Source organism: Megascapheus bottae, chromosome 16, assembly GCF_031878675.1.
Source record: "Megascapheus bottae isolate mThoBot1 chromosome 16, mThoBot2.hap1, whole genome shotgun sequence".
In the NCBI taxonomy this organism is placed as follows: domain Eukaryota; kingdom Metazoa; phylum Chordata; class Mammalia; order Rodentia; family Geomyidae; genus Megascapheus; species Megascapheus bottae.
The window spans coordinates 10,253,855-10,266,041 of NC_143524.1; the positions used below are offsets into that span (position 1 = coordinate 10,253,855).

The 12,187-nt window shown below is 39.1% G+C and overlaps 2 protein-coding genes across 2 annotated transcripts; both read right to left on the bottom strand.

Annotated features, from left to right (window-relative positions):
* Positions 1–3,435: 3,435 nt before the first annotated feature.
* On the bottom strand, positions 3,436–4,386 carry LOC150052689 (olfactory receptor 8J2-like). Its single transcript, XM_090349194.1, has one exon. The coding sequence runs from the start codon at positions 4,384–4,386 to the stop codon at positions 3,436–3,438; it is 951 nt and encodes a 316-aa protein (XP_090205320.1).
* A 5,619-nt stretch (positions 4,387–10,005) lies between these two features.
* On the bottom strand, positions 10,006–10,953 carry LOC150052690 (olfactory receptor 5T7-like). The gene has a single exon (XM_090349195.1). It carries the CDS (start codon positions 10,951–10,953, stop codon positions 10,006–10,008), a length of 948 nt encoding a protein of 315 aa, XP_090205321.1.
* Between the last annotated feature and the right edge of the window lie 1,234 nt (positions 10,954–12,187).

Below are 12,187 nucleotides of genomic sequence, written 5' to 3' on the forward strand. Positions count from 1 at the left end.
TTCTTTTTTTGTTTGTTGTGATTGAACTCAGAGCCTAGACTCTGTTTCTGAGCATTTTTGCTCAAGGCTAGCTAGCACTCTACTGCTTTGAGCCACAGTTCCACTTCTGTTTATTTGGTGGTTAACTGGAGATATGACTCTCATGGACTTTTCTACCAAGGCTGGCTTCAAACTATGATCCTGAGAGATCAACCTGAGTGCTCAGCCTGAAAGCCCAGCCTCTTTAGTAGTTAAGATTACAGCTGTGAGCCACTAGTGCCCACTCCCATCGCATTTATTGTGGACTGTCTCTGCCCATGACAATCTTCTCACAAGTTCCATGTGCCTGTCATCTTCAATTGTATTTAGTCTCCATCAGTTCTTCCAATTCGCTGTAATCGTCACTGTCTTGAGGCTACTTATGCAGGATTTTCACTCAGCCACACATTATCTCACATCTCATGCCTTCCTTTCAAATCTACCTGCAATTCTCATGACCATGTAAGTTCTGCATTTTGCATGCCTAGAAAGCCATCAGTCATAACATGCATGATACAAAGTCTGCTGTCAGTTCAAGTGACTGTGAAGCTCCTTGGACTACAATCATAGTGACTTCAACCATGTGCCATGAGGAAATGGGACTGCTGTGAGGAAGGAGATTTTCAACTGATTCAGTGGGAGTAGGAGTTTCTGAAGCTCTTTTCTCAAGCAAAAGCCCTTTGAATAAAATTATGCATTCTTACCACCTTCTAAGCTGCTAACACTTACCGCATTTCAGACTGTTTCTAACTCATTTCTCCATGCTTTTCCAAAATCATTCTAAAGTCTTCTTATGAGATGTTTTGTTATTAGATCAGTGCCCCATTTCTGACATGAATATCTGTATCATTCAAAGTTCTCTAAAGGAACAGAAACAGCTGGCTATATCAATGAGTACACCACACATATTCAAATAAAACCCATATACAAACCGAAGAATGTAGTTGTAAAAGGGGAGATGATTGATGTAGTGGCTTACAAGATTAGCATGCTAGAAAATCAGAGAGCCTAACAGCTGTTCATTTAAGAAATGAGCTGCCTCAGAGCAAGAAGCCCCAATGATTTGGGTTCATGCACAGGTTGGAAAGTTGCTGAAGTTGCTGTAAATGTTGAAAGTGTGAAGAAGCTGGAATCCAATGTCTACTCATATCCATAGCAACAATGAGAAATGTATAGCCTTAACTGTAATTACCAGGGATAGCAGAAGTGCCTCCATTTTGTGTAGCAGCTGGTATTTAGCTATAAAAAGAAACTGAAAAATAACCAGCAAGATGTTCGCAGTCAGGGTCACCGAGAACTGGAATTGTATAAACAGGGAAATTCCAGGATAAGGAGTAGGATAAGGAGTATGTGAAAAACATCTTGTGACCAGAAGAAGGACACGTAAGCCCTTCTCTAGCCAAAAAGGAAAATTCCACTTCTGCCCAGAGTAAACCCCCAGCCTTATTTGAATTAACCAATCCCTACACTGTAACCATGCTTCTGCTTCTGTAACCGTGCTTCTGCTACCCATAAATACTCCCCTTCCCCAAGCTTCGGCGCGCAAGTCTTCTAGGAGACTTTGTCGCCCCGGGCGCCCGTGTACCCGAATAAACCTCTTGCTGTTTGCATCCGACTGCGTGGTCTCATTGTTCCTTGGGAAGGGTCTCCTTCTGTAGACGTCCCGTTGAGTCGGGGGTCTTACAACAATAGATGTACTCCCTCAGAAACAATGAAGCCTGAAAAAAGTGTCTTCTGGTTTGTCAATTTTTATTCCATGTGGACCTCCCATCTATTACTTGATGACTCCTATGTGTAAGGAGTGGCTTTCGCCTATGATTGTTGTTTTGAATGGCATTCCTTTCTGAAAGCATCTGCCTACATACACTCACCATTGTGCTTTACTAATCTCCTAGGTGTGCTCTAGTACCACAAAGGACACTCAGAATTTGCCATCAGGATGTTACCCCACACAGAAAAAGAAATTACAATTAGGAAACTTCCATGAGTTGCATGGGTTTGTCAACTCATAATCACAAAGGAAGAAGTAGGAAAGAAGATCTAATTTTGGGAAATATTTTAACAGAAATGTATCAGTCATAATTTGCTCTTTGGAAATAGAGCTAGGAAAATGGCTATAGGAAATCTCTAGAGGACGGAGGGAAGAAAAAAATGCAAGAGAACTGATCATCTTATAAAATTCCAAGAGGGGCCAGGAGTTTGGCCTAGTGATAGAGTGCTTGCCTAGCATGCACAAAGACCCGGGTTCGATTCCTTGGTACCACATACTTAGAAAAAGCCAGAAGTGGTGCTGAGGCTCAAGTGGTAGAGTTCTAGCCTTGAGAACAATCCAAGGACAATGCTCAGTCCCTGAGCTCTAGTCCAGGACTAGCAAAAAAAATTAAGGAGGAAGAGACTGCTGATACACCCACCACACACATGAAAAAATAAAATGCTTAGTGGTGAAGACTAGGAGACTATTGCTGGTATTGTCTCTTGAGAGCAGGAATCCAAGTCATTGTGGGAAATAATTTGCTTTCACCTGTTCTGCTTATGTTTGACTAGATTAGAAACTGACTCATTAACCAAATCACCTTAGTTCCTGAATTTGTTTGATTTATGACTCCTTTCTCCCCAATGTATCTTCTTCCTTTACCTCACATTTCAGTGCTTTTCTTTTTCACGAGATCTTTATGCATTAGTAATATTTTCTATGTAGAGATCTGGTAAAAAGCTAGCTAGGTTCAATTTATTTTCACCCCTCCAGTATAATTGGGAGAACATGTGAGGCTTTCAGGACAACAGAGCATTGTCTTGTTTTTGTTTGCTTTATTTTCTTTGGTCAAATAACCTTTTACTCTAAATCATACCAAACAAAAATACTAGACATGAGATTTAATATTATGCTTTCATAACAAATATTTTAATACCACAGATTTTAATACAAGGTGCTGAAATTACCTAGAAAAAAGTTAAAAAAAGTAATACAGATTGCCTCAGATCACAATACTTTATAAGCACATAGAAAACCAAAATAATAATATCCATTGCTTTAAATGGGGGAGGGCAACAAGGAGCCACAGAGAAAAAATCCTTTTTTAATGGTTGAATAAAAGATATGATTGGGTAAGAGAAAATTCTGAGCCTTGATATCTGCCAAGAAATGATCCTCACACACACATACCACCTACTACCAGGCTTTGGAACCATGAGACATATTATATTCTGACATATTATGTTTTGCTTTTTAAATACACCACTTTCATAATTTATAATATGGATATATTGCTTTCTTTTCTGAGCACTTACATCTGGGATAAAATCAATTACTTTTGCTTTTTTCAAAAAATAAAAAATAAAAATCAGGGACTCACTCACCAGGGATTGCCTGGTGCAGGGAACCAATCCTCTCAAATAAAATTGGTTGCACTTTTCAAGTTACCTGTGTTTGCATGATTGGCAGGGATGACGCTTCAGGAACGTTTTCAGAGCGTCCTTTACCTCCTTGTTCCTGAGGCTGTAAATCACAGGGTTCAGCATAGGGATCACCAAAGTGTAGAAGACGGAGGCCGTTTTGTCCGTGTCTAAGGAATGGTTGGTCCTGGGTTGCAGGTACATGAAAAGAAGAGTGCCATAGAAGATCGTGACAGCCATCATGTGAGAACCACAGGTGGAAAAGGCTTTCTTCCTCCCTTCTGACGAACGTATCCTCCAAAGGGCGAGGACAATGTTGAAGTAGGATACCAGAACCACCAGCATGGAGAAAAACAAGTTGGTCCCAGAGAAGATAAACACCACTGTTTCTGGAATATAGGTCTGGGAACAGGACAAGGCCAACAGGGGGACATTGTCGCAGTAGAAGTGGTTGAGGATGTTGGAGGAGCAGAAGGACACGGAGAAGACGCAGGAGGTCACCACCAGGGCGGTGAGCAGGCCATAGAGGTAGGCGAAGGAAGCCAGCAGGAGGCAGCTTCTCGGGGACACCAGCACCGTGTACACCAGAGGGTGGCAGATGGCCGCGTAGCGGTCGTAGGCCATCACGGCCAGCATGACAATCTCCGCCACGATGAAGACCAGGAAGCCGCCCAGCTGGGTGGCGCATTCATAGTACAAGGTGCTTTTGTGGGTGGTTAGGAAGTTGAGCAGCATTTTGGGGGCGATGACGGTGGCGTCCCCCAGGTTGATGATGGCCAGGTGTCGCAGGAAGAAGTACATGGGGGTTTGCAGCCGAGGGTGAGCGATGGTGAGCGTGATGATGCCCCCGTTCCCTATCACTGTCAGGGCGTAGATGAACAGGAAGACCACGAAGAGGGGGATCTGGAGCTCAGGACGCTCGGAAACCCCCAGCAGGATAAACTCGGTCACCTGGGTGTGATTCCTGGAAGCCATCGATGTTGCTGTGTTCATCTTGTAAAGAGAACCGAAATATTCATAAGATGATTAAAAAGAATTACTGGGTCTTTTAGACACTGCTGCTAAATGTTTTGTTAAAGAAATAGTAACTTTGTAAACTGTATACATATATATATATATACTTCAATGTATTTGCTGTTATTTTAATGAATGAATAGATATATAAATGAGTGGAAAATATTGAATATGCACAGCAAGCAGATGCGTGTGTGTGTGTGTGTGTGTGTGTGTGTGTGAATGATCTTAAAGGGGTAATAAGCCAATATGACTTCCAATCATCCTGTTCTCAGCTTCCACTGTTATTCCGTCAAAACCATGCCTGAATTCTCCCAGAGAATTTCAGTACTTTTGAGAAATGTTGTCTATACCTTGAGATTTTCTTTGTTCATTTCTGTCACATCCTTCTTTAGATGTCAACAGACTTACAGCTCAATATTTACCCTTTGTGGTGTCTTTTCAGTCTCATTTCTTTTGCCATATTAGCCAGTTTTTCCCATTTTGCTCTCCTCTCCTTACTTACATCCTTCTCTCTTAGTTTCTTATGATACTACTTCCTGGCTATTCCACTCGCTGTTATTCCACTTCCCCTTGAATTAATTAAGGTGTGTCTTAATTGATTTTACTCTACCTTTAGTTGAGTTTTTTGTTGTTGTTTCCAGTGCTGGGGCTTGAACTCAGGGCTTGGGTAGTATCTCAGAGCTTTCTTTTTGCTGAAGATTAATACCACATGAGCCAAACCTTCAGATTCAAATTCCTTTAACTTATTTTTAATCTATAATCAGTATTACTTACCTTTTCTATCCTATTTCCTAAAACATTACAGTGAAAATAAGAATGCAATAAAACTTAAACGTTAATGGTTTTGAAATTAAATTTCCTGGTGTAACAGGTGATATTTTGCACTTTTAATTTTCATTCTTTGGGAAAACCCAGGGCATTTTGCACAATAAACAAGCATTCCTCCACTGAGCTTCTTTCTAAGTCCCTGGGATTTGCCTTAATTTTTTTAGGCATGTACTGTGTTTGGGACAAAGAAACATGAAAATTTTCCACATATCTGTGAGAGTTTGCCAAATAAAGACTAACAATGCCAGAGATATTTTCTTTTATTTTTTTCATACCTTAGAGTTCATTTCAATTCACAACATCTTATGGTCACATAAACAAAGCTATTGAGCTTTTGTCAAGTGATAATTTTTTGCTTGGAATAATGCAAAAATATCTATGAAAATTGCTCATTTGTTATTAATTTTAATTGACTTTCTGAGCCTTTCTTTAGGAAACTTCACATTACATATTTCACAGAAGCTTCCTTTCTGAGATTAAAATGTTTGCTACAACATTTGCCTGTTCCAAAGCAGAAAAAAAAAGTCCTTTCTCATTCTATAGTGAGCTATAGTGGGAAGTAAAACAGTCTTATGTATCTACAGGGATGGTGACCTGAGCCCCCTGGAAGGGAAGGTACAGCCTTTTAGTCTGGAGTCCGGTTTGTGAAGAAAATTATTCACATGTATTTGTAATTTACATTTAGACAGAGAAGTAAGAAAAATATCTTCTGTGGCCCTACCTGTAACGAGGTCTGCTGAGACGCACCATTGAGGCAGGTATACAAAGCGAGGGGATAGGTTTTATGTGGCTCATGTCCCTGAAGAGCTTCACACTGATTTCCTTGTTTTAGAACTAAGTCCCTGAACATGAAAGAAAAAAATTTCCAAGTAAATTTGATTCCAGAGGGAAAGAAAGACAAATGAAAAACATGTATTAGACATATTATGTAATAATGCATGGTACTCACAAATACATATTATATATAGTATGTATAATGTATATTTTGTATGTTTCTGTATATAATATGCCTGTATATATGAACATAATATGTATATACACATAAATAGATGTGTAATTAGTATGTGTTATATGAATATATTATACCACTCATGTAGATAGTAAATTATTGCTTCAATTATCTTATAGTATATATTTCATACAACTAAGAGAGCATAGTAGCTTGAACAACCATTACAAAATATTTTAAATTTTTAAACAAAATTTTATTGTAAAGGTGATGTACAGAGGGCTTACAATTACATAAGTCAGGTACTGAGTATACTTTATTTTGAACAGTGTCAAAACTCTCCCTCATCTTCCCTCAGTTTTTTTTCCTCCCAATCCCAGTCCCCTGCATGTTGTACAGTTCATTTCCAACATAGTGTCTAGAGGGTTTCACTGTAGAATTAGTTTACCCTGTTACAAAGGGTGGACAAGATTTTTTTTTTGCCAGTCCTGGGCTTGGACTCAGGGCCTGAGCACTGTCCCTGGATTTTTCTCAAGGCTAGGGCTCTACCACTTGAGCCTCAGCACCACTTCTGGCTTTTTTTCTATGTATGTGGTACCAAGGAATCGAACCCAGGTCTTTGTGCCTGCTAGGCAAGCACTCTACCACTAGGCCAAACTCCCAGCCCCAAGGGTGGACAAGATTTTAATTGTTTAAAATAATTTCCATTTTCTCAATTAGGGATTGTACCCATAGTCTTGTGCTTGCTAGGGAGGCACTCTGAATTGTGAGTTATACTCATATTTCTGTTGTTTTCTTTCTGCTGTGAGTTATGTTCTCACTAAAATTTCCCAATTCTCCTCTCAAACTTGAAATTCTTCTGCATCCATCTCCAGTGTAGCAGTTTTATAGGAATCCTAACTATACTGGTTTTTCTGTGCATTTTTGAGTTCTTGCATTTCTTGGAAAGAAATCTTGTAAAGAACTTACAATAAAAGTAACAATTGCTGCTTGACTGCTTGAAATTACTACAGTGGTTTCAAGAACCAAACATCTCAAGATATGTATTAGAATTATTTTCAGGTATTTCATCATCTTTTACATGAGATCTGCACTGTTAAAAATTTCAATGTGCGATACATAATTGTAAATATAAGTATAACATTTTGCCACAGAAATCTAGAACTCTGATTCTTCATAGCCAAGGCTTCAAGTCTTTGTATTAGGAACATCCCGTTTTTCTCCAACCTTCAGCTTAATAGAACCACAATAAATCCCAGCTTCTGATTTAATAAGATTGAATATTAATATATCCTAGGTATTCTATATACTACTATATACTATATAGTGCTATACACTACCATATTTGTGTATGTCATATATATGCCAGATAATGTATTGGGGCATATAAATATATTGTATAAAATATATAGACAAATACTATGAAAGAACTTCTGGAACTAATTCCATTATAGTATAAAAATGCACAGGTGTATGTATTCATTTACCTTGACTAATGCTCATACATTATGGTGAAGCACAAATTTATGTATTCAATGAAGCAGACTACATTTATATGCATTTCAGCTAAATTGGTATCATTTTACTATAGAATTTTAATTCTGTAAGTTTATTTGTTATACAGTGTATGCTCAAATAATGTTAATATTTTTAGCTAAATATTCTAGCCTGTTACCACTGGATATCCTATTACTTATTAATTCAGCACAAGTATATACTTTTTAAAGTTGTATGGTTTTCAATAACAATCATTGTGATTGATGTCTATGATGTATTTTTTAGAAATATTTAAACTGTAAATTCATCATCCTTTGTAATGCTGTTTTATTTTAAAAAGTCTTCTAGCTGGGCAATGGCTCACTCATATAATTCTACCTACTCAGGAGGCTGAGATCTGAGGATCAAAGTTCAAAGCCAGCCTGGGCACAAAAGAACCTGAGATTGTTATCTCCAATTAACTCCTAGAAAATGGGTAGTGGGGCTTATCTTAAGGGTAAGGTGGTACCTTGAGCTGAAGAGCTCAAGGACAAAGCCCAGGCCAAGTTCAAGCCCCATGACCCACCAAAGTGGGGGTGGGAAGAAGACTTTCACACTTTATAGTATGAACAGTCATGTTTATCTGTATGAATGTATAAAAATAATCACAAATAAAGAAGGAAATTCTAGTTTGTATTGATAATAAATATCAAAGTCTTTGACTTACTTTTGACATTGAAAGAATGAAGCAAATGAAATCAGTATCTCAGAAAAAGTCCAGGTGTGTTACTCAGTAGTGTACTCTGTTATGAGTCACGTTTTGTAGTGTATTTTTTTGCTATCACATTGATGAATTATGTAAATAACTTAAATTTATATGTCTGTATGTAGGGAAAAGATCCTAGAAGTATGCTTTTCTGGTACAATGCATCACTGAAGGAAATCCTTGAGCAACAAAATGTATTCATAAATTTAAAACCTTTAAGAATAAATAAAAGGAAAAAAACTGAGAAAAAAATAGATCAGCTTGAGATAGAGGTTCCCAGTAAATATGAGAAATGCTATAAGAAGGTTCAAGCATGACTTTGGCAGAGATTGGTTTCTTACATTGTAGTCTTGATCCTGAGCCTTGAGTAAGTATTACATCTCAGAGCAAAGTCTCAAAATATAATAGAGCCAAAATGTGGGTAGATGCCAGACCAATAACACTGCTCATAATGAAGGCTGGAAGCTTGGGTCTGAAGGAACCACAGAATAAATTTATCCTTTTTGAGTTTTTTCTTTAAATTTATTTAGGCATAATATTGATAAAAATTGTAATGCAGCCTATAAGGAGCTAACAATCAGTTTTATTCTTGTTTGGACAGTGTAATTAGAACAGAGAACAATTTACCTTCATGGATAAAGCCCAATTACTCTTCTTAAGAGCTTAAGAATATTATCATTAGTGTCAGCCACAGGCTGGGATCGAGTTGGAATAAACTCTCAATAATGCTGTGGAAAATTGTTAGGGCTTATGGAAATTATTCATGGAAGCAGGGATTTTTGTTGTTATGTAATTTTTCCCTTGGAGATGTAGTAGTCACTCAAACCAGTCAGATGAAATGTTAAAATTATTTAAAATGTAAATGATAGGAGTCAAATAAAATAAGACTGAGGCATACAGCAGAACCAGATATATTTGTACAATATTAGTCATTACACCATCTGTGCACATGTGCCGGGGCCAACCGGCAGCAAACCAGGGTTCGCAGATTGGGGTTCCTGAAATAGGGGGCAAGGACTAGGAAGAAATAGAAGAGAGACAGACACACCGGGTCCGGGATGTCCGCAGTCCAGGCAAAGACTGCCGAGACTGCCGCGTTTATTTTCCACTCCCCTTCCTCCCTTCTAGAGACCCAAGGAACTTCCAGGTGTTACATTCATATGGTAAATCTCAGGTCATTTAAACAGAATAAGGCCAGAAAACAATAAGACAATAAAGCCATTGTCTGATGCAAATCAAGGTACAGTTTGATCCCACTCTGGCTCCCAACACACATGTACATGTTTTACATATTCTAGTTAGAATTAACACATGCAGAAATTTATGCGTATAGTATCCTGAATGTTGTAGACAAGAAAGGGATGCTGTTGTTCTTCAGGTAATCAAAACAACTGAGAAGACAATGCAGCCTGTGTTTTTATTTTACAATATAGGCACTGAAGATCATCGCATGATGCATTTAAATTGTCATTTTCCTCAGCCTCTGGATGCTATCATTCAGAGCATCAGTTCCATCCCATGTAAGTGAATGATTGATTGATTGATTGATTGATTGATTTTAGTGGGAAAAGCGCACCTTACCAAGCAACCTGGTTCTCCCAAACACTTTGTGCACAGCTGCCTTGACATCTCTGTTCCTCAGGCTGTAGATCACGGGGTTGATCATGGAGATCACGATGGTGTAAAACATGGACACGACCACGTCTTGCTCCAGAGCATTGTTAGAGTTGGGTCTGACGTAGGTGAAGACAGCCGTGCCGTGGAAAACCGACACCACTGTCAGGTGAGAGCCGCAGGTAGAAAAGACTTTGCGCTTCCCTTCTGCAGAACGCATCTTGAGGATAGCAGCCAGGATGAAACCATAGGAAACCAGGACGATCAGGATGGTGACGAGCTCAATAGACCCCGCGCAGTAGAAGAGGAGAAGCTGGTTGATATGGGTGTCCGAACAAGAAATTGCCAGGAGGGCTGGGATATCACAGAAGACATGCCTGATTTCATTGGACCCACAGAAGGACAGGCTGAACGTGGCCGCTGTGTGTATCGTGGCATGGATAAACCCTGCGATAAATGAGGCAAGGATGAGGGGGACGAAGACCCCGGGTGACATGCTCACTGTATAGAGAAGCGGGTTGTAGATGGCCACGTATCGATCATAAGCCATGGCGGCCAGCAGAAAACATTCTGTGGTCCCACAGGTCACAGCAAGAAACATCTGTGCCGCACAGCCAGACAGCGGGATGACTTTCTTGGACATGAAATCTGCTAACATATTTGGGGTGATAAGGGAAGAATAGAAGGCATCTATTGAAGACAAGACACTCAGGAAATAGTACATAGGGTTATGGAGTCGGGAATCCCCAATCACCAATAGAATCAGCCCTACATTTCCCGCAAGGGTAAAAAGATAAATTAGCAGGAACAGGAAGAAGCAGATAACCTTCAGTTGAGCGTTGTCTGTGAAGCCTTTCAATATGAACAGGGTAACTTCCGAGTCGTTCTTCATGTTGGAATCTGAGGGCACACTTGAAAATATTTTGTAATGACAGTCATATTACTATTAAACATGGACAGAGGTCTATATTCTAATGCATATGAATCATAATTATATTTGTATAGTTAGGGCACATACAGGTATGGGTACATACATAGATGTACATATCCAGGCATGTACAGCTATACTCAGTGCTGTGTGGTTTTCCAGAAGTGGATCCATAGAGTGACATTAAAAGTGATCAAATGATTTTGGCAGCTGGTTGCTGCATCAGGTGGCATTAAGAATGTTTGACACAGTGACTGAACACAGGCTACTTTAAAAATCATCACATCAGGGGCAGGGAGTTTGGCCTAGTGGTAGAGTGCTTGCCTTGCATGCATGAAGACCCGGGTTCGATTCCTCAGTACCACATACATAGAAGAAAAAAAAGCCAGAAGTGGTGCTGAGGCTCATGAGGTAGGGCTCTAGCCTTGAGAAAGCCCAAGGACAGTGCTCAGGCCCTGAACTCAAGCCCAGGACTGGCAAAAAAAAATCATCACATCAACTCTTTCATATATCACCAAATGCCACAAAGTGATATTCGCTCCTTTCAACAGAAATCTCAATAAATTGCAAATGGGTGGCCTGAAAAATGTCTTCGGTCATCCAGACATTTGAGCTGAAGAGCCTATCACAAAACAGAATCGCAGTTCTGCAATTTTTTTTCCTTTTTAAACTTTTATTTTATTGTCAGGGTGATGGATAGAGGGTTACAGTTACATTCATAAGCTTTTGAGTACATTACTTCTTGAACATTGTTACCCCTTCCCATGTTTTTCTCCCACTTTCCATTGCCCACACCTCTCAAGTTGTAAAGTTCATTTCCAACATACTGTCTGAAGAGTGAACCAGTGAACAGCTTTCTTTACCCAGAGTACATTTAGAATTTTAGAACTGGAAGATCAAACTTTGAAACAGGAAGAGACAGTCAACCCAAATAATTTATATATAGTTTATATCTATATCTATATCTATATATCCTTCATAGGGACAATTGAGAGCAATGCAAAGAGGTGAGTTTCTGTTCCAGAAACCTCCTGGAAACCACACAGAGAGAAACATGCAATCCTGTACTACAGACACCTATTTTCTTCACCTACACACTTGAGAGCTTCACCCTTGTTTATTTAGTGACAAAGAGGGGCATAGCAGACTGATGAAAGTATCAATGATATTTACAAAGATGTTTCCATTAACAAATTGA